The sequence below is a fragment of the Oncorhynchus mykiss genome, chromosome 8, assembly GCF_057628025.1.
Source record: "Oncorhynchus mykiss isolate SJ-2025 chromosome 8, ASM5762802v1, whole genome shotgun sequence".
Lineage (NCBI taxonomy): Eukaryota > Metazoa > Chordata > Actinopteri > Salmoniformes > Salmonidae > Oncorhynchus > Oncorhynchus mykiss.
In genome coordinates this window covers 74,033,180-74,060,969 of record NC_143029.1, presented here as the reverse complement: position 1 = coordinate 74,060,969, position 27,790 = coordinate 74,033,180, and the positions used below count along the sequence as shown (strand labels likewise).

Here is a 27,790-nt window from a genome sequence, read left to right as displayed (position 1 = left end):
TAAACGTAATCCAGTCTCAGGCTGAGTGATAAGGAGGAGAAGGAGGGAGGAAAGTCATCCAGTCTCAGGCTGAGTGAGGGGACCAGTGAGCACCACCTCCTCTCTCACCACTGGGAGCTGGCTGCTGCTGGCGCTGCGAGTCTGGACCTGCTCAGAGACCGTTGGGAGGGATGCAGTGTCCAGGAACGCTGGAGGGACAGGATGAAGAGGAAGAGATGGAGAAGGATGAGGGGGAGGAAGAGAGGGAGGATAGAGTGGAAGACAAGTGTGAGGATAGAGAGGAGGACAGGGAGGATGAGGAGGAAAAGAGGGAGAATGAAGAGAAAGAGGATAGTGAAGAGAGAGAGGAACACAAGGAAGAGAGGAGGAAAGACAGGGTTTGGAGAGGAAGGGTACAGGTCAAATGGAAGGGATAGGGTTGGAAGATGAAGGATTGCGGGAGGAAGAAGCCAAAGGGAAGGCATGAAACTTAGAACAGTTGCAAAGGAGACAGACTCTGACATAGAGGAAAAAGCTTTAATGTAAAGTCAATGAAACTTTGAATATCCTGTATTCATTAATCCAGAGTGTGTCTGTATCTCCAAGACTATATGTCTATGTTGACTCCATCTACATCTTCAGTCAGATAGGACAGGGACAATATGGCACATTAAACTAATTCAAAACACCATTTGCATCCAGAGAGATTCAGACAGAGGTGTGAGATTTCGTGCTGCTTGTTCTCCATCGGAAATGAGAGAAAACATATCTTAGCTTCGAATGGTTGGAAGTGATGACCATTAGCATAATATGATGAAATCTGAGAGAAACATCAAATTAATTAATACAAAAGCTGTCAGGGGCCCAGTCTCGTTAGTGTGCCAAGTCAAACAGCTATGATTCTCCTACTGTATAAACAGGCCTAGCAAGTGGTATTTCATTAATAGCATCCAGAACTCGCACTTAATTTTCTCCTTGCTGTGGATTTATTTCACCAAGGAGAGATGAGTGTGACTTTTTTACCATTCGTAAAGTTATAATGTAGTTCAAGAGAGTAGGGACATTTGTCACAAGGAGAAGGGATGTGCTAAAATGTACACCGCACCTGCCTCTTAGGGACTTTGTCGTAGAGAGTAGTAGAGATGTCCTAAAATGTACACCACAACTAACTCCTTGGGACTTTTGTCATGGGCAGAAGGTATTTTCTATAATGTGCACCATATTATTCTTGAGGGGATTCTGAGAGGAGCTTTAGCCTACTTACCTCCTGGGATCTCTGTGAGCTCGTTGAGAGGAGGCACTGTCTCCAGTGTGTTGGCGTAGTCCTTAGCTGCTACTCTCTGAGCATGTCGCGCCTCAATCTCCTTCTTTGTCCTGGGGATACGGCATTTGAAGATGCAGCATAGGGTTATGACTTACAAATGGAGAAAGAGGGAGACAGAGAGAAAGATAAAATATAATAGTATTTCCTATGTGGAATGTTATGTGTTTCTGAAGTACATCTGAAGACGTTTTGAATTAGACACTACTCAACTGTGTCACATTACAGCTATTATATAACTGTATACGTGACACTTCATTATCCACTTATCAGACTATTTTCCTTTTTCTTGATTTGGGCTCTGTCATGACATGGTAAATTATTACTGTCTGATGGATTATCACTAATCTAGAATGCCATCATTGTCTTGTGAAGTGCAATTGCTGTCCTCCACCCCTTATTGAACCATGCATCATGTGGTTTGATAAACCAATCACAAACAGACGATGCCATTACCATTTGGAACCCTCCCTCATAATAACCATCATGACAATTCAGCGCATATAATATTACAGGACCATGATATTTATTTTACCTTTATTTTAGCAGAGTCCCCATGAGACCAACGTCTCTTTAGCCAAGTACAAACTCAACTCCACACATTGTCCCGTGTAATTGAGTACTGTTCTTTGGGTGCTGAAATCCATAGTATTTTAAAAATATATAAATATATTTTTGTACCCCTTTTCTCCCCAATTTCACAGTATCCAGTTGGTAGTTACAGTCTTGTCTCATCGCTGCAACTCCCACATGGTCTCAGGAGAGGCGAAGGTCGAGAGCTGTGTGTCCTTTGAAACACAACCCAACCAAGCCGCACTGCTTCTTGATGCAATGCCTACTTAACCCGGAAGCCAGTCGCATCAATGTGTCGGAGGGAACAGCGTACACCTTGCGACCGTGTCAGTGTGCACTGCGCCCAGCACGCCACAGGAGTAGCTAGTACACGACGGGACAAGGACATCCCTGCCGGCTAAACCCTCCCCTAACCCGGACGACACTGGGCCAATTTTGCGTCGCTCCATGGGTCTCCCGGTTGCGGCCAGCTGCGACAGAGCTGGGACTCGAACCCAGAATCTCTAGTGGCACACACCACTGCGTTACTCGGGAGGCCCCAAATCCATTGTTTTTTATACAAACTTTTATGTGATGTAGGAGCTCCAGTCCGCCCACACTAGTTGCTGCTCAACTCTGTTGATGTGAAGTACATAATAGAGTTCAGTTTTACTTGGCTAAGGTCTAAAGCCTGCATCTCACAATTAAAACAACAAATTACACATTCGCCTCTCCATACATCATGCAATATATCTGTTCAGTATGCAAACTAGTTGGACCATGAAGCCAAATACAGTGCATATCATAAGTATTCAACCCCCTTGGATTTCATCACATTTTGTGTTACAAAGTGGGATTAAAGTGGATTTAATTGTAATTTTTGGACAATGATCAACACAAAATATTCTGTAATGTCAAAGTGGAGGAAAAGTTTGAACATTTCTCTTAGATTAATGAAAAATAAAACACTAATATACCTTAGTTTGATAAGTATTCACCCCCCTGAGTCAATATATGTTCAAAACACCTTTGGCAGCTAATTACTTCTGTGAGTTGTGCAATATTTGCTCATTATTCTTGAAAAAATTCTTCAAGCTTGGTCAAGGTGTTGGGGATCCTGGCTAGACAGCAATTTTCAAGTCTTTCTACAGATTTTCAAGAAGATTTAAACTGTAACTTCAAATCAAATGAAATGCTTTCTAACAACAGGTGTAGACTTACGGGTCCTTTTCCAACAATGCAAAGTTAAAGATAAAATATATAAACTACCAATCAAAAGGTTTTTTTTGTTGTTGTTTCATCTGTACAAACAATAGTACACAAGTATAAACCCCATGGGACCACGCATCATTCATACCGCTCAGGAAGGAGACACGTTCTGTCTCCTAGAGATGAACGTACTTTGGTGCGAAAAGTGCAAATCAATCCCAGAACAAAAGCAAAGGACCTTGTGAAGATGCTGGAGGAAACAGGTACAAAAGTATCTATATCCACAGTAAAACAAGTTCTATATCAACGTAACCTGAAAGGCTGCTCAGCAAGAAAGAAGCCACTGCTCCAAAACTGCCATAAAAATGCCAGACTACGGTTTGCAACTGCACATGGGGACAAAGATCGTACTTTTGGGAGAAATATCCTCTGGTCTGATGAAACAAAAATAGAACTGTTTGGCCATGATGACCATCGTTATGTTTGGAGGAAAAAGGGGGATGCTTGCAAGCTAAAGAACACCATCCCAACCATGGGAAGCTTGTGGAAGGCTACTCGAAATGATTGACCCAAGTTAAACAATTTAAAGGCAATGCTACCAAATACTAATTAAGTGTATGTAAACTTCTGACCCACTGGGAATGTGATGAAAGAAATAAAAGCTGAAATAAATAATTCTCCCTATTGTTATTCTGACATTTTACATTCTTAAAATAAAGTGGTGATCCTAACTGACATAAGACAGTGAATTTTTACTAGGATTAAATGTCAGGAATTGTGAGAAACTGAGTTTAAATGTATTTGGCTAAAGTGTATGTAAACTTCTGACTTCAACAAATATATATATACATATACACACACAGAGTGACACGAGAAATAAATACACTGAATAATGAATAAAAATAATGAGTAAAAATGGCAGGGAGTATCAGTACAGAGTCGATGTGTAGTGGTACGAGGTAATTGAGGTAGCTATGTACAGGTAGTGGTAAAGTGACTAGGCAACATGATAGATAATAGACAGTAGCAGCAACGTATGTGGTGAGTGTGAAAGTATGTCTGTGTGTGTGAGTGTGTGTGGTGTCAGTATCCTTGTCTGCGTGTGTTAAGTGTGTGTTTGGGCGTATGTGTGTGTTAGGTTGTCTATGTACGTATGTGTGAGCGTGTGGGTAGAGTCCAGTGTGTGTGCATAGTCAGTGCAGGAGAGAGAGTGAAAAAAATGTATGTGTTGGGGTGTGTGTGTGTGTGTTGGGGTGTCAGTGTAAGTATTTGTGAGTGTACCTACCCGCCCCCAGGTGGTGAGGGTAAGTAACAACATCTCCACCCCGCTGATCCTCAACACTGGGGCCCCAAAAGGGTGCATTCTCAGCCCTCTCCTGTACTCCCTGTTCACCCACGACTGCGTGGCCATGCACGCCTCCAACTCAATCATCAAGTTTGCAGATGACACTACAGTGGTAGGCTTGATTACCAACAACGACGAGACGGCCTACAGGGCAGAGGTGAGGGCCCTCGGAGTGTGGTGTCAGGAAAATAACTTCACACTCAATGTCAACAAAACAAAGGAGATGATCGTGGACTTCAGGAAACAGCAGAGGGAGCAGCCCCCTATCCACATCGCCGGGACAGTAGTGGAGAGAGTGGAAAGTTTTAAGTTCCTCGGCGTACACATCACGGACAAACTGAAATGGTCGACCCACACAGACAGCGTGGTGAAGAAGGCGCAGCAGCGCCACATTGAGTGGCTGCTGCCAACATACTGACTCAACTCTAGCCACTTTAATAATGCAAAAATGGATATAATAAATGTATCACTAGCCACTTTAAACAATGGCACTTTATATCATGTTTACATACCCTACATTACTCATCTCATATGGATATACTGTACTCTATACCGTCTACTGCATCTTGCCTATGCTTTTCGGCCATTGCTCATTCATATATTTTTATGTACATATTCTTATTAATTCCTTTACACCTGTGTGTATAAGGTAGTTGTTGTGAAATTGTTAGGTTAGATTACTTGTTAGATATTACTGCATGGTCGGAACTAGAAGCACAAGCATTTTGCTACGCTCTCATTAACATCTGCTAACCATGTGTATGTGACATAAAATTTGATTTGATTTGAGTTTGTTTTGCTAGAGTCCAGTGTGTGTGCATAGAGTCAGTGTAGGAGAGTTAATGCAAAAAGGGTCAATGCAGTTAATCCGGTTAGCCATTTCATTAGCTATTTAGCAATCTTGTTTAGCAGTGTTATGAATTGGGAGTAGAAGCTATGGAGTGTCCTGTTGGTTCCAGCCTTGGTGCACGATCAGCTCCTTTGTCTTGCTGACTTAGCCAAGCAGGAACATTCACTGTCTTCTTGGTAAGCAACTCCAGTCTAGATGTGGCCTTGTGTTGTACAGTAGGTTATTTTCCTGCTTAAAGGTGAAATTCCTCTCATAGTGTCTGTTGTAAAGCAGACTGAAGCAGATTTTCCTTTAGGATTTTGCCTGCGCTTAGCTCTCTCCCATTTATTTTTATCCTGAAATACTCCCCAGTCGTTGCCGATGTCAAGCAAACACATACAATGATGCAGCCACCACCATGCTTGAAAATAAGGTGGCAGTTACTCAGTGACGTGTTCTGTTGGATTTGCACCAAACATAAGGCTTTGCATTTAGGCCAAAAAGTACATATATGGTGTTTTTGCATCATTACTTTGGTCCCTTGTTTCATGTTATAGAATATTAGTATTCTGTATCATTTTTTTCACTCCGTCATTTAGGTCATTATGGTGGAGTCACGACAATGTATTTTTTTTATCCATCCTCAGTTTTCTCCGATCACAGCCATTGAACTCTGTATTTGTTTTAAAATCACCAATGACATCCCTGAGCAGTTTCCATCCTGTCCTACAGCTCAGTTCAGAAGGAGGACTGTATCTTTGATGTGTCTGGGTAGTTTAATTCATCATCCACAGCATAATTATTAACTTCAGGTTTCAAAGTTTCAAGTTCTACGTTTTTTTGTCACGTGCACAGGATACAACAGCTGTAAAACAGTACAGTGAAATTATTACCTTAAGAGCTCTTTCCGAACAATGTATTGATAGTAATAATAATACATACGGTGTCATGATGTTGGCATGTGGGTAAGGTTTATGACCCCCCCACAAATACCTTTCTCCCTTCCCTCTCTGTTGACTCTACATGAGGGACTCTTGAATAGCCTTTGTTAAACATAGAGAGTCTGGGAACATCAAACAAGTTGGGGGAAAGGAACCTTTTTTCGGTAATAGAACCAGTTGAAAATATGCGTTGGTACTTAATGAATATGATGTCAGTTCGGTTCTCATCTGAGACATTATGACTGATGACAGGACAACATAAACTGTATCTGGGCAAGTCTATACATTATAGTTATCAGATTCACATGGAATTGTTGTGCAATTCAAATGTTTAAATATAAAATTATTTGTGAAAAGATTAAATGTAATTTTAGCTTCCAAATGAAAGATTTGGGTTTTCATAAGGTTAGGGCTCTGCTCAATCAGTGGCCCGCCCCTGTGAAGAGACATGGGTTGTAAACTATTAAACACACCCTTCTCTCTTTCCACTATATAAGCCCTTGACCAAAATGTAACCTCCTGTTCCGGGTACATTAGGATGACGGTCCGATGTCAGAAGGATTCAGATAATAACTACAGAATGACGCCAACCTCAGCGTGAGGTTTGGTTGCAAATGGTGTGAACTTTGAACTCTTATTCGCTACAGAAGTGACACCTCCTAGCCGTTGAGTTAGCAGCGGCCGCTGTAAACGTTGGCTAATAAAAGACGAACAGAGTATCCCATCTACCACACAACGACGACACGACAACGTATGCCGTTCACCACCAGAGACACTCTTCAAAGGACAAAGGACTCTGTTGGGCAACACGGCTATCCATCTACCACCAACCAATTGAAGCGGAGCTTCAAGAGTTTATTCGGAAGATTTATAAGAGTTTATTCGGAAGATAACTGCTCTATAAATATTATTTTGTGGTGCCCCGACTTTCTAGTTAATTACATTTACATGATTAGCTCAATCAGGTAATATTAAATACAGAGAAAGGATTTTATAGAATAGCATGTCATATCACTTAATCCGGCATAGCCAAAGACACGACAACTGAGTGTACAAAACATTAAGAACACCTTCCTAATATTGAGTTGCACAACCCCTTTTGCCCTCAGAACAGCTTCAATTCGCATGGACTCTACAAGGTGTTGAAAGCGATCCACAGGGAAGCTGGCCCATGTTGCAATTCTTCACACAAACCGGTGTGCCTGGCACCTACTACAATATTTAATTCAAAGGCACTTCAAGCTTCTGTCTTGCCCATTCACCCTCTGAATGGTACACGTGCGCAATGTCTCAGTTGTCTCAAGGCTTAAAAATGATTCTTTAACCTGTCTCAGACACCTCACAAATCCTCAACTGGCCTCACAAGTCCTCATTAAATAGTACCCACAAAACACCAGTCTCAACATCAACAGTGAAGAGGCGACTTCGGGATGCTGGCCTTCTAGGCAGAGTTGCAAAGAAAAAGCCATATCTCAGACTGGCCAATAAAAATAAAAGATTAAGATGAGCAAAAAACACAGACACTGGACAGTGGAACTCTGCCTAGAAGGACAGCATCCCGGAGTCGCCTCTTCACTGTTGATGTTGAGACTGGTGTTTTGCGGGTACTATTTAATGAAGCTGCCAGTTGAGGACTATTCTGGTTAGAGCCAGTTTGCGTTGTTCTGTGAAGGGAGTAGTACACAGCGTTGTATGAGATCTTCAGTTTCTTGGCAATTTCTCGGATCAAGAATAGACTGATGAGTTTCAGCAGAAAGGTCTTTGTTTCTGGCCATTTTGAGCCTGTAATCGAACCCACAAATGCTGATGCTCCAGATACTCAACTAGTCTAAAGAAGGCCAGTGTTACTGCTTCTTTAACTTCTTATGGCTGCAGGGGCAGTATTTAGTAGCTTGGATGAAAGGTGCTCAGAGGTGGCCAGAGTAAACGGCCTGCTCCTCAGTCCCTAGTTGCTAAAATATGCGTATTATTATTAGTATTGGATAGAAAACACTCTGAAGTTTCTAAAACTGTTTGAATGATGTCTGTGAGTATAACATAACTCATATGGCAGGCAAAAACCTGAGTAGAAATCCAAACAGGAAGTGGGAAATCTGAGGTCGGTCGATTTTCAACCCAGCCCCTATTGAATACACAGTGGGATATTGTGGCTTCCTGGGATTCCTGGGAGTGCATTCTGATGAAGATCATCAAAGGCAAGGGATTATTTATAATGTTATTTCTGATTTCTGTTGACTCGAACATGGCGGATAATTGTTTTTTTCTTAGCGCTGTTCTCAGATTATTGCATAGTTTGGTTTTAACGTAAAGTTTTTTTGAAATCCAAGACAGCGGTTGCATTAAGGAGAGGTAAATCTATATTTCCATATCTAACAATTGTATTTATCAACATTATAATGAGTATTTCTGTAAAATTATGTGGCTCTCTGCAATATCACCGGATGTTTTTGGAACTAGTGAACGTAACGCGCCAATGTATACTAATGTTTCTTTATTTAAATATGAACTTTATCAAACAAAACATACATGTATTGTGTAACATAAAGTCCTATGAGTGTCATCTGATGAAGATCATCAAAGGTTAGTGATTAATTTTATCTCTATTTGTGCTTTTTGTGACTCCTCTCTTTGGCTGGAAAAATGGCTGAATTTTTCTGTGAGTTGGTGGTGACCTAACATAATCGTTTGTGGTGTTTTCGATGTAAAGCCTATTTGAAATCGGACACTGTGGTGGGATTAACAACAAAAATACCTTTAAAACGGTATAAAATACATGTATGTTTGAGGAATTTTAATTATGAGATATCTGTTGTTTTGAATTTGGCGCCCTGCACTTTCACTGGCTGTTGTCATATCGATCCCGTTAACGGGATTGCAGCCCTAAGAAGTTTTTAACAGGACAACAGTTTTCAGCTGTGCTAACATAATTGCAAAGGGTTTTCTCTAATGATCAATTAGCCTTTTGAAATGATAAACTTGGATTAGCTAACACAACGTGCCATTGGAACACAGGAGTGATGGTTGCTGATAATTGGCCTCTGTACGCCTATGTAGAAATTCCAAAAAATATCTGACATTTCCAGCTACAATAGTCATATACAACATTAACAATGTCGGCACTGTATTTCTGATCAATTTGATCTTATTTTAATGGCCAAAAAATTTGCTTTTCTTTCAAGAACAAGGACATTTCTAAGTGACCCCAAACTTTTGAACGGTAGTGTATATATAATACACAAGAGTGTGGCTTCCCAAGTGCTGCAGCGGTCTAAGGCACTGCATCACAGTGCTTGAGGTGTCACTAAAGACCAGGGATTGATCCCAGGCTGTGTCACAACAGGCCGTGACCAGGAGTCCCACAGAGCGGCGCACAATTGGCCCAGCTTCGTCCAGGTTAGGGGAGGGTTTGGCCGATAAGACTTTACTTGGCTCTTCGCGCTCTAGCAACTCCTTGTGGCAGGCTGGGCGCCTGCAGGCGGGCTTCTGTAATCAGTTGAGTGGTGTTTCCCTTCAACACGTTGGTGCAGTTGGCTTCTGGGTTAAGCGGGTGGGTGTTAAGAAGCGTGGTTTGGCGGGTCATGTTTCGGAGCACACATGACTCGACCTTCGCCTATCCCTAGCCCGTTGGGAAGTTGCAGCGATGAGACAAGATTGTAATTGGATCGCAGTTGGATATAACGAAATTGGGGTCAAAAAAATATAGAAATTAAATTAAAAAATAACAAAAAAACAAGTGTGACAGTGAAGGTGTTTGTGTCAGAGTGGGTAGAGACCTGTGGATGGCCATAGAGCCGGTGTGGATAGTCTGTGGGAGAGGGAGAGCAGTAGCTGTTAGCCATTTAACCCGTCTCATTGCCAGGGGATAGAAGCTGTTTTGGAGTCTGTTGGTCTGAGCATTGATGCTATGGAGTATGGATAATAGTCAATGTTTTGGGTGGCTGGAGTGTTTGGCAATTCTTTGAGCCTTTCTCAGACACTGTCTGGCACGTCCTTAGAAAATCATTCAACCCCTATCATTTAATTTTTCAATCCCCCTTTGTAATGCAACAAAATGTGAAAAGGGGTATGGATACTTATGATACCCACTGTAGCTGAGCTGTGGCATTGTGGCTTAATTGACTGACTGACTGACTGACTGACTGGCTAACTGACTGACTAACTGACTGGCTGACTGACTAAATGACTAACTAACTGACTGACTAACTGACTGACTGACTAATTGACTGACTGACTGATTGACTAACTGACTAACTGACTGACTGACTAATTGACTGACTGGCTGACTGACTGACTAACCGACTGACTGACTAAATGACTGACTAACTAACTGACTAATTGACTAACTGACTGACTAACTGCAGACTGACTGACTAACTGACTTACTGACTAATTGACTGACTGGCTGACTAACTGTCTGACTAACCGACTGACTAACTGACTGACTGAATGACATTGAATATCTGATGCACTAACTAACTAACTGACTAACTTACTGACTGACTGACTAACTGAATAACTGGCTGACTAACTAACTTGCTGATTGACTAACTATCTAACTGACTGACTAACTAACTGACTGACTAACTATCTAACTGACTAACTAACTAACTGGCTGACTAACTAACTGACTGACTAACTAACTGCAGACTGACTGACCAACTGAATGACTAATTGACTGACTAACTGATTAACTGACTGACTGATTAACTGACTAACTGACTAACTAACTGACTGACATTGACTAACTGACTAACTAACTGACTGACATTGACTAACTGATGGACTAACTGGCTGACTAACTAACTGGCTAACTGACTAACTAACTGATGGACTAACTAATTGGCTGACTAACTAACTGGCTGAATGACTAAATTATTGACTGGCTGACTGACTGACTGACTAACTAACTTACTAACTAACTGATGGGCTAACTAATGGACTAACGAACTGGCTGACTAACTAACTAACAGATTGACTGACTAACTGACTAACTGAGTGACTAACTGACTGATTTATACATTCATTTTATTAATGTGATTTATGTAAAATAGAATTGGAAGGGAGAATTGATGTGAGATTGATAGATACTTAAGTGAATGTGTGTGAATATTCTCATCTCATAAATCATTGTGAATGAGTCTGGCACACGATTATGACAGGTTTGGAGAAATACTTACTGACTGCTAGAATAAACATAGAGAAGATGCCAATAACCTGCCATAACCGCAGTCCCCAGAACACGACTGTTTCTGAAGTGACTGGGTCTGGCTTCTTTGGGGGATCTGTCGGTAAAAGCTGAGGAAAAAGAGTCAACATTTGCATTAGTTAGTTATTGTGTAATCTAGACAGGTACTCTTCAAATCACTATGCAGTTTGAGAATCTTCATATAAATTAGTCTAATGCAAATTGGAAATATACCGCAATGGAAGCAAATATCAATCTGATTGAGAGAAAAATAGTTTTCGCTTCCTTTCAGTTTCTGAAGAGACATGGTGGAAAGACAACTGGAGGAAATACAGAATTGGAAAAGACAACACACTGGGCACACACTGGTTGAATTTTCTATGAAATGATGTTGAACCAACATGGAATAGACATTGAATTGACGTCTGTGCCCAGTGGGAAGTTTATGTCACTATGTGTTTAGGGAGAAAACAGGGAAGATAGGCTTGGAATAAAACCCTCAAAAAGAGGATTTAGTAGATCATGCAGAATGTGGAACATGCCAGTCTGGTGTGACCCCTCATGACCCATTCATATTCTGAATATCTCAATCAACCTTAGGCCACTTGTGAGAGCTACCAGCACAGGCCTAAAATAAATCTAATCTGCCTCACAAATTGACTCGAAAATAGAGAACAATGGGTTGAATCCCAACCACCTTTCACAGAAATAGAAAGATGACTATCTGAATAAGAAAAATTGAAAAAAAAAGAGCATTGAACAACAAGCAGCAATAGACAAAGAGCAACATTATGTTTGTCGTGTCATGCCCAATCACTTTGAACACTAGAATCTGTATTAAGTCATTTTTTTCCCACCAATTTGTTATATTATGTTGACTAAACGCAACTTTGCAGAAAACTCAAGCTACCGAATGTTGAGAAATACTGTAAGAACACAATGAAAACAAAATAATTGCCTCACTGAGTGAATGGCACTGATGGAGGAGAATGAATCACACATCTTGGCACAAAGAGTGAATGGAAGAAAACATTAAACACTCTCCCCCTAATTAGAGGGCTCCAAACACTGTTTGTTTGGTGGAGAGGAAAAGGGCACTTTTAAACTGAACATGCTCCTTCCTTAGTGTGACAACAATCTTAAGATATTGTTGAGATATTGATCTGACATGATTGGAAGCATGTTTTTTGCTGACTAAAAAGAGTCTCTAAAGTGTTGAAGGTTAAAGTGTTAGTCTGAGTATTCACATTTCAACACTTGTTTTTATTTCAGATAGGTCTTGAGAAAATTGAGAAATTCAGCGTTAGCAGACAGACATGAATCAAGAAAGATAAGCAACTCCTCTTAGCTCTGACTCAAAGTTACTAGTCCATTTCTTTGACATCACAATTAGACTACAGAGGTTATGCTGTTTTATCAATACAGTCATCATTATGATTCATTCAAAGCCCTGGTGATGAGCCTTAAATTATCTATAGTGTGTGAAATGTTTGTTAAAAGGATAGTTCATCCAAACTACAAAATTACATGATGCTTTAGTTTATACCCTGTAACCAGTCTGTCAGGGTTTTCCTTCTCTTCGTCTGAAGAAGAGAGGCGAGAAGGATCGGAGGACCAATATGCGGCGTGGTAAGTGTCCATGGTTTTAATAGGAAAACTCAAACATGAACACCACTACAAAACAAGAAACGTGCAAACCGAAACATCTGGTGCAGTAAACACAAAGACAGGAAACAATCACCCACAAAATACCCAAAGAATATGGCTGCCTAAATATGGTTCCCAATCAGAGACAATGATAAACACCTGCCTCTGATTGAGAACCACTCTAGGCATTCATAGACTTACCTAGACAGCTAAACTGAACACAACCCCATTAATCTAATAAAACCCATATACAAGAGGAAACACAATAAATCCGCCGACCTAGGATTGGCAACCCTACTAAATGACCCCACTGGACTGAGGGGCAGCTCCGGACTGAGGTAGCTCAGGACTGAGAGGTAGCTCAGGCTGGTTGACGGCTCTGGCAGCTTCTGGCTGAAGGGCGGCTCTGGCGGATCCTGGCTGACTGGCGGCTCTGGCGGATCCTGGCTGACTGGCGGCTCTGGCGGATCCTGGCTGACTGGCGGCTCTTGGCTGACTGGGGGCTCTTGGCTGACTGGCGGCTCTGGCGGATCCTGGCTGTCTGGCGGCTCTGGCGGATCCTGGCTGACTGGTGGCTCTGGAGGATCCTGGCTGACTGGCGGCTCTGGAGGATCCTGGCTGACTGGCGGCTCTGGAGGATCCTGGCTGACTGGCGGCTCTGGAGGATCCTGGCTGACTGGCGGCTCTGGAGGATCCTGGCTGACTTGCGGCTCTGGAGGATCCTGGCTGACTGGCGGCTCTGGAGGATCCTGGCTGACTGGCGGCTCTGGAGGATCCTGGCTGACTGGCGGCTCTGGAGGATCCTGGCTGACTGGCGGCTCTGGAGGATCCTGGCTGACTGGCGGATCCTGGCGGCTCTGGAGGATCCTGGCTGACTGGCGGCTCTGGAGGATCCTGGCTGACTGGTGGCTCTGGACAGACGGGAGACTCTAGCAGCTCTGGACAGACGGGAGACTCTAGCAGCTCTGGACAGACGGGAGACTCTAGCAGCTCTGGACAGAGGGGAGACTCTAGCAGCTCTGGACAGACGGGAGACTCTAGCAGCTCTGGACAGACGGGAGACTCTAGCAGCTCTGGACAGACGCGAGACTCTAGCAGCTCTGGACAGACGCGAGACTCTAGCAGCTCTGGACAGACGCGAGACTCTAGCAGCTCTGGACAGACGGGAGACTCTAGCAGCTCTGGACAGACGGGAGACTCTAGCAGCTCTGGACAGACGGAGACTCTAGCAGCTCTGGACAGACGGGAGACTCTAGCAGCTCTGGACAGACGGGAGACTCTAGCAGCTCTGGACAGACGGAGACTCTAGCAGCTCTGGACAGACGGGAGACTCTAGCAGCTCTGGACAGACGGGAGACTCTAGCAGCTCTGGACAGACGGGGTGCACTGTAGGCCTGGTGCGTGGTGCCGGCGCTGGTGGTACTGGGCCGAGGACACGCACCTCAGGGCGAGTGCGGGGAGGAGAAACAGGGAGTACTGGGCTCTGGACACGCACAGGAAGCCTGGTATGGGGGGCTGCCACCGGAGGGCTGGTGCATGTAGGTGGCACTGGATAGACCGGACCGTGCAGGCGCACTGGAGCTCTTGAGCACCGAGCCTGCCCAACCTTACCTGGTTGAATGCTCCCGGTCGCCCTGACAGTGCGGCGAGGTGGAATAGCCCGCACTGGGCTGTGCAGGCGAACCGGGGACACCATGAGTAAGGCTGGTGCCATGTACGCCGGCCCAAGGAGACGCACTGTAGATTAGATGTGTAGAGCCGGCTTCATGGCACTCGGCTCGATGCTCACTCTAGCCCGGCCGATGCGAGGAGCTGGTATGTACCGCACCGTGCTATGCACCCACACTGGGGACACCGTGCACTCCACAGCATAACACGGTGCCTGCCCAGTCTCTCTCGCTCTCCGGTAAGCACAGGAAGTTGGCGCAGGTCTCCTACCTGGCTTCGCCATACTTCCTGTGTGCCCCCCCAATACATTTTTGGGGCTGACACTCTGGTTTTCAGCCCTGCTTCCGTGCTGCCTCTTCAAACCGCCGCCTCTCCGCTTTGGCTGCCTCCAGCTCTGCCTTGGGGCGGTGATATTCCTGGCTGTGTCCAGGGTCCATCACCGTCCAACTCGTCCTCCCATGTCCATTCCTCCTTGCGCTGCTCCTGCTGGCGCTTCTCCTGCTGCACCTTGGGGCGGCGACACTCCCCTGGCTTTGTCCAGGGTCCTCTCCCATCAAGGATTTCCTCCCACATCCAGAAGTCCTGATTGCGCTGCTCCTGCTGGCACTGCCTGTCACCACGCCTCTTGGTCCTGTTGTGGTGGGTGATTCTGTCATGGTTTTCCTCCTTTTCGTCTGAAGAAGAGAGGCGAGAAGGATCGGAGGACCAATATGCGTCGTGGTAAGTGTCCATGGTTTTAATAGGAAAACTCAAACATGAACACCACTACAAAACAAGAAACGTGAAAACCGAAACAGCCCTATCTGGTGCAGTAAACACAAAGACAGGAAACAATCACCCACAAAATACCCAAAGAATATGGCTGCCTAAATATGGTTCCCAATCAGAGAAAACGATAAACACCTGCCTCTGATTGAGAACCACTCTAGGCAACCATAGACTTACCTAGACAACTAAACTGAACACAACCCCATTAATCTAATAAAACCCATATACAAGACGAAACACAATAAATCAACCATGTCACACCCTGGCCTAACCAAAATAATAAAGAAAACAAAGATAACTAAGGCCAGGGCGTGACACAGTCTAATAAACAAACAGTGCCAGAGAAATAAAACCAAAGCATGAATTGCTGTCACAACATGTTCATAGACTGCTTACAAGCAAACAAATGTGTATTGTGTGAACTTGTGTGAATTTGTGTGAACTATCCCTTTATGTGAATAGAGGCTATGAAAAGAACAGTATGCTGTGATTGCAGTTTAATCAGGAAGGTGTTGGAAAATTTATAAATCAAATCAAATATATTTGTCACATACACATGGTTAGCAGATGTTAATGCGAGTGTGGCGAAATGCTTGTGCTTCTAGTTCCGTGCTAGTATACCGTGCTGCAGGCAATGCGAGCCATCACACTTACCCTACAACATATACAAGCATGCACACACTCGCACTATGGGTCTCATTCCTCTTCCACACCACAGTCAGTGAGGTTTTCTTCCTGGTGCTCCAGAATTGACATGCTTGGTTTAATTGAACAACGAGTGATGGGTTACATCCCATTATGTACAGTGCTTTTGGAAAGTATTAAGACTTTTTCAACATTGTGTTACATTACAACCTTATTCTGAAATTGATTAAATAGTTGTTTTACTCATCAATCTACACACAATACCCCATAATAACAAAGCAAAAACAGGTTTTTAGAAATTTGTGCAAAAAGAAAAATAATAATACATAAATATTCAGTACTTTGTTGAAGCACCTTTGGCAGCGATTACAGCTTCAAGTCTTCTTGGGTATGATGCTACAGCTTGGCACACCTGTATTTGGGGAGTTTCTCCCATTCTTCTCTGCAGATCCTCTCAAGCTCTGTCAGGTTGGATGGGGAGCTTCGCTGCACGGATATTTTCAGGTCTCTCCAGAGATGCTCGATCGGATTCAAGTCCGGGCTCTGGCTGGACCACTCAAGAATATTCTGAGACTTGTACCGAAGACACTCCTGCGTTGTCTTGGCTGTGTGCTTAGGGTTGTTGTCCAGTTGGAAGGTGAACCTTCGCCCCAGTTTGAGGTCCTGAGACCTCTGGAGCAGGTTTGCATCAAAGATCTCTCTGTACTTTGGCCTGCTCATCTTTCCCTTGATCCTGACTCATCTCCCAGTACCTTCTGCTGAAAAAAATCCCCACATCATGATGCTGCCACCAGCATACTTAACTGTAGGGATTGTGCCAGGTTTCCTCCAGACGTGACACATGGCATTCAGGCCAAAGAGTTCAATCTTGGTGAAATCAGACTAGAGAATCTTATTTCTCATGGCTTCCGTAAGGGCACTATACCATAAAGGCCTGATTGCTGGAGTGCTGCAGAGATGGTTGTCCTTATGGTAGGTTCTCCCATCTCCACAGAGGAACTCTGAAGCTTTATCAGAGTGACCATCGGGTTCTTGGTCACCTCCCTGACCAAGGCCCTTCTCCCCAGATTGCTCAGTTTTTGCCTGGTGGCCAGCTCTAGGAAGAGTCTTGTGGTTCCAAACTTCTCCATTTAAGAATAATGGAGGCCACTGTGTTCTTGGGGACCTTCAATGCTGCAGAAATGTTTTGGTAACCTTCTCCAGATCTGTGCCTCGACACAATCCTGTCTCGGAGCTCTACAGACAATTCCTTCGACCTAACGGCTTGGTTTTTGCTCTGACCTGCACTGTCAACTGTGGGACCTCATATATACAGATGTGTGCCTTTCCAAATCATGTTCAATAAATTGAATTCACCACAGGTGACTCCAATCAAGTTGTAGAAACATCTCAAGGATGATCAATGGAAACAGGATGCACCCGAGCTCAGTTTCAAGTCTCATAACAAAGGGTCTGAATACATTTGTAAATAAGATACTTTTTTATACATTTGCAAAAATGATTTCACTTTGTCATTATTGGGTATTGTTTCTAGATTGATGAGGAAAATGTTTAATTGAATCCATTTTAAAACAACAGTGTAATGTAGCAAAATGTGGAAAAGGGGAAGGGATCTGAAGACTTTCCGAATGCAATATATATAAACCCTGGATTGCTGACGTGATGTATTGGCCATTGAGAGGCTTTGAAGCCAACAGTCGGCCATATTGGCACTCCCCAGTAGAAGCAGTCCTCCATAGGAATGAATGGAATTCTACAGTATTTACATGTTTTTACTTTTTTTGTTGTTGTTGTAGTGGGGACAGTAACATCAGTAATCAAAAAGAATATACGTACTTCAAGGAAAAAAAATATTTGTTCATTTTTTTAATGTTTGTCTCACATAACGCAATTTAAAAGTATGCATAAAGGTGTCTGTAATGGAATAAATGTGGCAAAAATGCAGACATTAACAAATGCATTTCTATTTTTTCCAAAATATGTTTTTACAATGGTGGGGGAGTGCCAAGATCGAGGCACGGTGGTTTCAACACAAATCCCCCTCTCAGTCAATTAGTGTGTATACAAATCATTGGTTTAATCTAGCCCCATAGTTCATGTCTACTGATCAATACATGATGGGTCAGGACATGAACACTTATTATGTTTTCTGCCTTTGGAAATAATCTAATCTCACACTGTAATGGGAAGACGGTTTATGAAACAATACATCTGGGAAAAAGCCAAAACACTTACTTCAGATGACTGTCAAGCAAATGGGACTTTCATGTGAAAAATTACATGTGCAATATTAGAAACATTCATAATAGCACCTCCTCCCAGCTGCCCACTGCACAGAGGCTAGGAAGCACTGTCACCACCGATAAATCCACAATAATCGAGAATTTCAATAAGTGTTTCTCTACGGCTGGCCATGCTTTCTTCCTGGCTACCCCAATCCTGGCCAACAGCTCCGCACACCCCGCAGCTACTTGCCCAAGCCTCCCAGCTTCTCCTTCACCCAAATCCAGATAGCAGATGTTCTGAAAGAGCTGCAAAACCTGGACCCGTACAAATCAGCTGGTCTAGACAATCTGGACCCTCTCTTTCTAAAATTATCCGCCGCCATTGTTGCAACCCCTATTACCAGTCTGTTCAACCTCTCTTTTGTATCGTCCGAGATCCCTAAAGAGAGGAAAGGTGCCGCGGTCACCCCCTCTTCAAAGGGGGTGACACTGTTGACCCAAACTGTTATAGACTAATATCCATCCTGCCCTGCCTTTCTAAAGTCTTTGAAAGCCAAGTTAACAAACAGATCACTGATCATTTTGAATCCCACCGTACCGTCTCCGCTGCGCAATCTGGTTTCCGAGCTGGTCATGGGTGCACCTCAGCCACGCTCATGGTCCTAAACGATATCATAACCGCCATCGATAAAAGACAGTACGGTGCAGCCGTCTTTATCTACCTGGCCAAGGCTTTAGACTCTGTCAATCACCGTAATCTTATCGGCAGACTCAACAGCTTTGGTTTCTCAAATGACTGTCTCGCCTGGTTCACCAACCACTTCTCAGATAGAGTTCAGTGTGTCAAATTGGAGGGCCTGTTGTCCGGACCTCTGGCAGTCTCTATGGAGGTACCACAGGGTTCAATTCTCAGGCCGACTCTTTTCTCTGTATATATCAATGATGTTGCTCTTGCTGCGGGAGATTCCCTGATCCATCTCGACGCAAACAACACCATTCTGTATACATCTGGCCCTTCTTTGGACACTGTGTTAACAAAACTCCAAACAAGCTTCAATGCCATACAACACTCATTCCGTGGCCTCCAACTGCTCTTAAATACTAGTAAAACTAAATGCATGCTTTTCAACCGATCACTGCCCACACCTGCCTGCCCGACCAGCATCACTACTCTGGACGGTTCTGACTTAGAATATGTGGACAACTACAAATACCTAGGTGTCTGGCTAGACTGTAAACACTCCTTCCAGACTCATATTAAACATCTCCAGTCTAAAATTAAATCTAGAATCCGCTTCCTATTTTGAAACAAAGCTTCCTTCACTCGTGCTGCCAAACATACTCTCGTAAAACGGACTATCTTACCGATCCTCGACTTCGGCGATGTCATTTACAAAATAGCCTCCAACCCTCTACTCAACAAGCTGGATGCAGTCTATCACAGTGCCATCCGTTTTGCAACCAAAGCCCCATATACTACCCACCACTGCGACCTGTATGCACTCATTGGTTGGCCATCACTACATATTTGCCACCAGACCCACTGGCTCCAGGTCATCTATAAGTCTTTGCTACGTAAAGATCCGCCTTATCTCAGCTCACTGGTCAACCTAACATCACCTACCTGTAGCACGCGCTCCAGCAGGTATATCACACCGGTCATCCCCAAAGCCAACACCTCCTTTGGCCGCATTTCCTTCCAGTTCTCTGCTGCCAATGACTGTAACGAATTATATCTCCCTCATTAACTTTAAACATCAGCTATCTGAGCAGCTTACCATCCCAATATTGTTTTTATTTACTTTTTTTGCTCTTTTGCACACCAGTATTTCTACTTGCACATCATCATCTACGCATTTATTACTCCGGTGTTAATTTGCTAAATTGTAACTGGTGGCAAGGAAGTCAGATGCAGGAGAGGAGGACTGGGTAATAACCGGCGCAGTTTAATTGTCAAACCCAACGGCATCCAGAATAACAAAATATGGGTAGAAACCCCCTCGCGCACCAGTCACAAAGTGCACAAGTACTTACAACAAACAATTTCACACACAGACATGGAGGGAACAGAGGGTTAAATACACAACAAGTAATGTGAACCAGGTGTGTGGGAAAACAAGACCAAACAAATGGAAAATGAATGGTGGATTGGCGATGGCTAGAAGACCGGTGACGTCGACCACCGAACGAACAAGGAGAGGAACCGACTTCGGCGGAAGTCTTGACACACACTGTATATAGACTTTTTTCTATTGTGTTATTGACTGTACGTTTGTTTATTCGATGTGTAACTCTGTGTTGTTGTTTTTGTCACACTGCTTTGCTTTATCTTGGCCAGGTTGCAGTTGCAAATGAGAACTTGTTCTCAACTGGCTTACTTGGTTAAATAAAGGTGAATTTAAATAACAGAATGAACCGAACAGAATGAATGGAATGGTCTCAAACACATCAAACATCTGGTTTCCATGGGCTTGATACCATTTCAATTCATTCACTCCATTCCATATTATGAGTCATAGTCCCCTCACCAGCCTCCTTTGGGTGAAATGTAATCTTCCAGTCAATAAACAGGATGGGAACAATGTACAACTGTGACATTATCAAAACATAGATTACTGTACATCTTGAAGCCATTTTTATTTATGTAGATGTGTTGTTTAGTCATTGGTAGATTGACCAACAAATAACATCATATGTTGGAAATGACTTTGGGCCAAACTCTTCTAGACATCATACATGCTGAAAGACCATTACCTTGGGGTACTGTGTATTTCGTAAGGGAATTACTGAAGACTCATCTCTTCAGTGGGTCATATGATTGAGTGTAGTCTGGCCCAGGAGTGGGAAGGTGAACGGAAAGGCTCTGGAGCAACGAACCGCCCTTGCTGTCTCTGCCTGGCCGGTTCCTCTCTTTCCACTGGGATTCTCTGCCTCTAACCCTATTACAGGGGCTGAGTCACTGGCTCCCTGGAGGGGGTGTGTCACCTGAGTGGGTTGATTCACTGATGTGGTCATCCTGTCTGGGTTGGCGCGCCCCCCCCCCCTTGGGTTGTGCCGTGGCAGAGATCTTTGTGGGCTATACTCAGCCTTGTCTCAGGATGGTAAGTTGGTGGTTGAAGATATCCCTCTAGTGGTGTGGGGGCTGTGCTTTGGCAAAGTGGGCGGGGTTATATCCTTCCTGTTTGGCCCTGTCCGGGGGTGTCCTCGGATGGGGCCACAGTGTCTCCTGACCCCTCCTGTCTCAGCCTCCAGTATTTATGCTGCAGTAGTTTATGTGTCGGGGGGCTAGGGTCAGTTTGTTATACCTGGAGTACTTCTCCTGTCCTATTCGGTGTCCTGTGTGAATTTAAGAGTGCTCTCTCTAATTCTCTCTTTCTCTCTCTCGGAGGACCTGAGCCCTAGGACCATGCCTCAGGACTACCTGACATGATGACTCCTTGTTGTCCACAGTCCACCTGGCCGTGCTGCTGCTCCAGTTTCAACTGTTCTGCCTTATTATTATTATTCGACCATGCTGGTCATTTATGAACATTTGAACATCTTGGCCATGTTCTGTTATAATCTCCACCCGGCACAGCCAGAAGAGGACTGGCCACCCCACATAGCCTGGTTCCTCTCTAGGTTTCTTCCTAGGTTTTGGCCTTTCTAGGGAGTTTTTCCTAGCCACCGTGCTTCTACACCTGCATTGCTTGCTGTTTGGGGTTTTAGGCTGGGTTTCTGTACAGCACTTTGAGATATCAGCTGATGTACGAAGGGCTATATAAATACATTTGATTTGATTTGATTTTGATTTTGATTTGAATTGTAATTCTTTGAAATGTTATATTGTCATTTTTCTCAGTATTATTACCATGTTGTCTCTCATCTCAGTTTGACAGACAGGGGTGTGTCTGAAATGGCACCCTATTCCCCATAATACAGTGCACCTTTGACCAAAGCCCATCTATTCCCTACGTAGTGTATGACTTTTGACCAGGGCCCTAGGGCTTTGTACAGGGAATAGGGTTCCATTTCACACTCAGCCAGGGTCTTACAGGGCTGAGTGTTTGGCCTCAGTTGGGAGCTGCGTGTTAGAGCTGATTGGCTTTGGTGAGTCAGCATGTTAACGAGATGTCATGGGCCTAACCTTGTCTGACTTCCCAGCCAATCTCCAAATATCAGCAGTGTACCGTATGAGTATGTGTTCTATCTGCCAAGGCCATCAACCTGTTGCCAAAACCAAAACTAATAATGGATTTTTGATTAAAATTGTTTGTAGCCTGACATGACTTTACTCCAGAGTGTAATGCCACTTTAGGGGGGGAAACTCTGCTGGGGGAAACTCTGCTGCCCTTAATTCAAAGTAGTGAATTCATAGTATTTCAACATGATTATGTAATGCTGAAATGTCTTTCTCTCTCTCCTATTTGATGTGGTGGGATTAGTAGATGAGCCAGATAGCTTTGGTAAACATATTGAGACAACTCAGATCCAGTGGGAGAGTTGACTGTCTGCAGCTTGCAGTTGCTATGGTTGTCGAATTTTCGATGTCAAACCTGATTCAGGAAAGGCTTAGTTGAGATAATTCTGACTTTATGCCATAAAATGAACACACTCTTAGCATATTTTTTTCTAAGTAGAACCATACAGAGTTCTTTGGTTTGTCCCCATTGGGGAACTCTTTTTGGTGCTGGGTAGAACCCTTTGCAGAGGGTTCTATCTAGAACCCTCTATGTAGGGTTCTTCAAAGAATCCCCAGTATCCTCTATGAAGGGTTCTACCGAGAACCCTTTTATCTTAGGAGTGTTCTTCCTAGAACCCTCTGTGAACGGTTTCACCAGCCTTATTAGCCTTAAAAATGTAATTAGTTATAACAATATATTACAAACTGTGCATCATAAGGCCTTTCTTTGAGGGCCTAGTTATACCCTAACACAGTGGTGTTAGGAATCTCCTGGTTTACAGGCCACATCAGGCTTACAAATCACATTATACTGGCTTATAAAGTGATGTGTAATTCCTATTGGAATCCAGCCAGAGTTAGGATATCCAACAAGTGGAAATGTTAATCACCCGCATACTGCATTCAGAATAGGAAAGGTTGAAAAGGTTGAATACTGAGACTACCTCAATCATCTAAACTGGAACAACCATCTCAGTAACTGGTGCAATAAATCCAATTACTAACAGATGAAATTATACAATTCATCAATCAACCAATCAATGTACTGTACATGCAAAAACATAGATATTACAGTAAAACAAACAATTCTGAAAATCTCCCTGCAATAGAGCATGCTGGGAAATATTATATATGGTTCTATGTATAACCCTTCATGCCTTCTAAATCATTCTTCTTCTCTTCTAAAGAATCAAATAACTCTTTCTTCCCAAAATAGTTATTATGATGTTAAAGGTTTTAGGAAGAACCCTTTGCCTTACAAAACCCCATGTCTTCCAAAAACGGTTATTCTGATCAAAACGGTTCTTGGTAGAATAACCCTAGCCCTCTGCAAAGAACCCTTTTGGAACCCTTTTTTCTAAGAGTGTACATGAGAACATTCAAACTGAACCGGATGTCATTCTTCAAGAGAGTATACATCACATGAGTATTGTAATTCAAATGATTTGGGAGAGGTGTCATGTGCATGCTGGTTCTCTTTCTTTGTTATTATCTAAATGATTATAATTTCTCTAAGATTTCCCATTATTTAGATCCCTCTCGGAACATCATGAAATCTACCCCCTAAGTGAATGAAAAGTATAGAGTATTGAGTATACAAAACATTAAGAACAAAACTAATTGGATTTGAAAAAAGTTAATGTAAGGGAATTGAGTATTTTTTTCACCCAAATTTTTACCTAAATCCAATGACATGGTGACATTTGTTGTTGGTTTCACGTTAGTTAACAACTTAACCAAATGTAAATCAAAACTAGATGCTGAAATGACATCTGTGCACAATGGAATATGATTGACCTTGTTCACCAAATTCCAATTTCATTACAATCAATAATATATATATTTTTAAATGGCTCATTATATTTATTAATGAATCAGCTTTTCCTACTGGATCTGTCACCTATTCTCTATTAAACTCTCTACCAAAATCTTCTGAAATCAACATTTGAATATCAGAGACTGATAAGTACAAATTCATGGAGCAACCACCTTGGGAAAACTCTGGATCTATTGAAGCAAAGTGAAAATTAAAGCTGCTCTTCCTCATCGGAGGATTTCATCACTAACGCCCACAAACTACCAATGCTGCTGGCGCTGCTGGTGCAGCATATCAACACAGAAATTGTCCACATGATCAACAGTCTGGGTATCCATCAGCAATAACAGTGCATGTGTTGTCACTATATCAAGACGGACATTTCTAGAACTTTCATGTTTATTCTCTGATCTAGCATGGAATTGTGTTGCTTGTTTTGTACAACACCCTGTATGTGGTATAACATGGTGTCACGGTCGTCGTAAGGAGGAGACCAAGGCGCAGCGTGGTAAGCGTACATACTTATTTAATGAAAGAACGAATACTGAACAAACTATTCAAAACAACAAAACGAACCATGAAGCTAATATGAGAAGTGCAGAATAGACAACTGAACATAGAATAACAACCCCATGACATACAAAAACCCCTAGACAATACAAAAACAAAACAAACCACCCTCGTCACACCCTGACCTAACCAAAATTATAAAGAAAACAAAGATAACTAAGGTCAGGGCGTGACAGTACACCCCCCCCCCCACCCCACCCCCCAAAGGTGCGGACTCCCGGCCGCAAACCTAAACCTATATGGGAGGGTCTGGATGGGCATCTAACCTCGGTGGTGGCTCTGGTTCTGGACGCCGCCCCCCTTCTTTACACTGAGTTCGCTCTTGAAGCACTGACCCGTGGATCATCGCCGGAGGCTCTGGACTGCGGATCCTCGCCATAGGCCCCGGGCTGGGGACCCTCGCTGCATGGATCGTCGCCGGATGTTCTGGACTGGGGACCGTCGCTGGAGACCCCGGGCTGGGGACCGTCGCTGGAGGATCCAGACTGTGGCCTGTCGTTGGAGGTTCCGTTCTGTGAACTGTCGCCGAACGCTCTGGACTGGGTACTGTCGCCGGATGCTCTGGACTGCCGAGGCGCACTGTAGGCCTGGTGCGTGGTGCCGGCACTGGTGGTACCGGGCTGGTGGCACGCACCTCAGGGCGAGTGCGAGGAGCAGGAACAGGGCGTACTGGACCCTGGAGGCGCACTGATGGCCTGGTGCGTAGTGCTGGCACTGGTGGTACTGGGCTGGTGACACGCACCTCAGGGCGAGTGCAGGGAGCAGGCACAGGATGTACTGGACTGTGGAGGCGCACTGGAGCTCTGGAGTGTAGAGCTGACACAACCCGTCCTGGCTGGATGTCTATTCGCACCTCAGGGCACTGGCACAGGACGCACTGGGCTGTGCAGACTCACCGGAGACACAGTACGCAGAGCCGGCGCAGGATATCCTGGTCCAAGGAGGTACACTAGAGATCAGGAGCGCTGAGCCGGCACCCTCCTTCCTGGCTGGATGCCCATTCTAGCCAGACCATTGCGAGGAGCTGGAATAGAGCGCACCGGGCTAGAATAGCGTACTGGAGACACCGTGTGTTCCACCGCATAACACGGTGCCTGACCAGTAACACGCTCCCCACAGTAAGCATGAGGAGTTGGCTCAGGTCTCCGACCTGACCCATGCAATCTCCTCGTGTGCCTCCCCACAAAACAAATCTTGGGGCTGCCTCTCGGGCTTCCGTGCTAGCCGTGTACCCTCATATCGTCGCCATTCCTCCTGTGCTATCTCCACCTGCCTCCATGACAGGGTCTTGTCCCTTGCCATTACCTCCTCCCAGGTCCAGGATGTCCTCCACTCCTCTTTCTCCTGGGTCCAAGAAGTCCACTCCTCTTTGGCACGCTGCTTGGTCCTTTTTTTGGTGGGCTGTTCTGCAGCGGTCTTCGTAAGGAGGAGACCAAGGCGCAGTGTGGTAAGCATACATACTCATTTAATGAAAGAACGAATACTGAACAAACCATACTAAACTACCAAACGAACCATGAAGCTAATATGAGAAGTGCAGAACAGGCAACTAAACATAGAATAACAATCCACAAAATACCCAAGGAATATGGCTACCTAAATACGGTCCCCATTCAAAGACAACGATAAACAGCTGCCTCTGATTGAGAATGAATCTAGGCAACCATAGACATATAAACCCCATGACACAAAAACCCTAGACAATACAAAAACTAAACAAACCACCCTCGTCACACCCTGACCTAACCAAAATAATAAAGAAAATACAGATAACTAAGGTCAGGGCGTGACACATGGAGTCTCACATTTCAAAACAATGCATTAGCTCCCTTCTATATTCTGCCGTGGTGCTCTCAACTGCCTGCCACAGTATTTCATTTTTGATTCCGCCACTTACGGCATCACTCCCAGCTTTAGAAAATACAAATGGCGGCAAATGGCTATCACTACGTCTGTGCATGCTGCAACGGCCCGTATTAGCCATGCTACTCTAGGAAGAATGCCACCACAAAGTATCCCATTACGACACATGTAGATTGACTATTGTCTAAGGGGCCGCCCAACACTATAGCTCTATAGCAAACAGGCCCCATTCATTAATCACATGAAAACAAGCAACCAGCCTATAAACAGGGGAGGGAGCGAGTGTGACAGACACCCACACCTCCGTAAGCAGTAACCCGATGATGAGCCTCAACCAGTGGACAAAGACATGTATGAACGAACACTTTCTTACCTCTGGGTCTGGGACCTGGGAGAATACAGTGGAGATGCAGAAGGAGAGCAGCGCTGCCTCCAAGCCCAGCATCACTGGCTGGAGAAGAGGACAGGAAGAAGGCCGTTCCCCGGCTGCCATTATTTTCCACTTTCCTTTCTCCCTGAAGGCTACAGCTCGTTGCCCCCTCTCTCCTCTCCTCTCCTCTCTTCTGCCTGCCTGGCTGGGTGGCTGGGCTGTGTGGTTGCGCTGCAGGCTACCCTGGATAGGACCACAATGGCCCTGGATGATTGATGGTCAGAGAGGGGTGCTGAAGAGGAAAGAGGGCGTCCTCTCTCCTCTCATCTGGTATACTGCCTCTGCCTCTCCTTCCCTGTTCTTCTTCCTCCCAACACAGAGCACCATACACCACTATAGCACATCACACTGTCTTCCTGTAGACAGCTCCACGAGCCACTAGCCAGCCCCTTCAGGTAGGGTCATTAATTAATGAATAGGACCGGTGTAGTTTACAGCCCATTCTGCCAGGAACGAGAGGTAGGGAGGTTATAACACTGTTTTGTCTGGGGGACGGGATGTAGGGAGGTTATAACACTGCTCTGTCTGGGGGACGGGAGGTAGGTATATTATAATACTGCTCTATCTGGGGGACGGGAGTTAGGGAGGTTATAACACTGCTGCCTGCTTGTGTTGAACAATCAGGGGAATATAGA

General features: G+C 44.2%; 1 protein-coding gene across 1 annotated transcript; it reads right to left on the bottom strand.

The window, feature by feature from the left end:
* Positions 1-54: 54 nt before the first annotated feature.
* On the bottom strand, positions 55-27,404 carry LOC110529137 (transmembrane inner ear expressed protein-like). Its single transcript, XM_021611273.3, has 4 exons — positions 27,099-27,404; positions 11,354-11,471; positions 1,244-1,393; positions 55-188 (listed from the first exon to the last, which is right to left on the bottom strand). Exons 1-4 carry the CDS (start codon positions 27,216-27,218, stop codon positions 55-57), a joined length of 522 nt encoding a protein of 173 aa, XP_021466948.3. The 5' UTR covers positions 27,219-27,404.
* Between the last annotated feature and the right edge of the window lie 386 nt (positions 27,405-27,790).

Bases quoted from the DNA above. Each gene is read 5' to 3' on its own strand.
- LOC110529137 (XM_021611273.3), bottom strand. From the start codon at position 27,218: ATGGCAGCCGGGGAACGGCCTTCTTCCTGTCCTCTTCTCCAGCCAGTG. The intron at 11,472-27,098 runs GTAAGAAAGTGT...CTTTTTCCTCAG, and splicing joins CCCAGGTCCCAGACCCAGAG to CTTTTACCGACAGATCCCCC. The intron at 189-1,243 runs GTAAGTAGGCTA...CTGTCCCTCCAG, and splicing joins GCTCACAGAGATCCCAGGAG to CGTTCCTGGACACTGCATCC.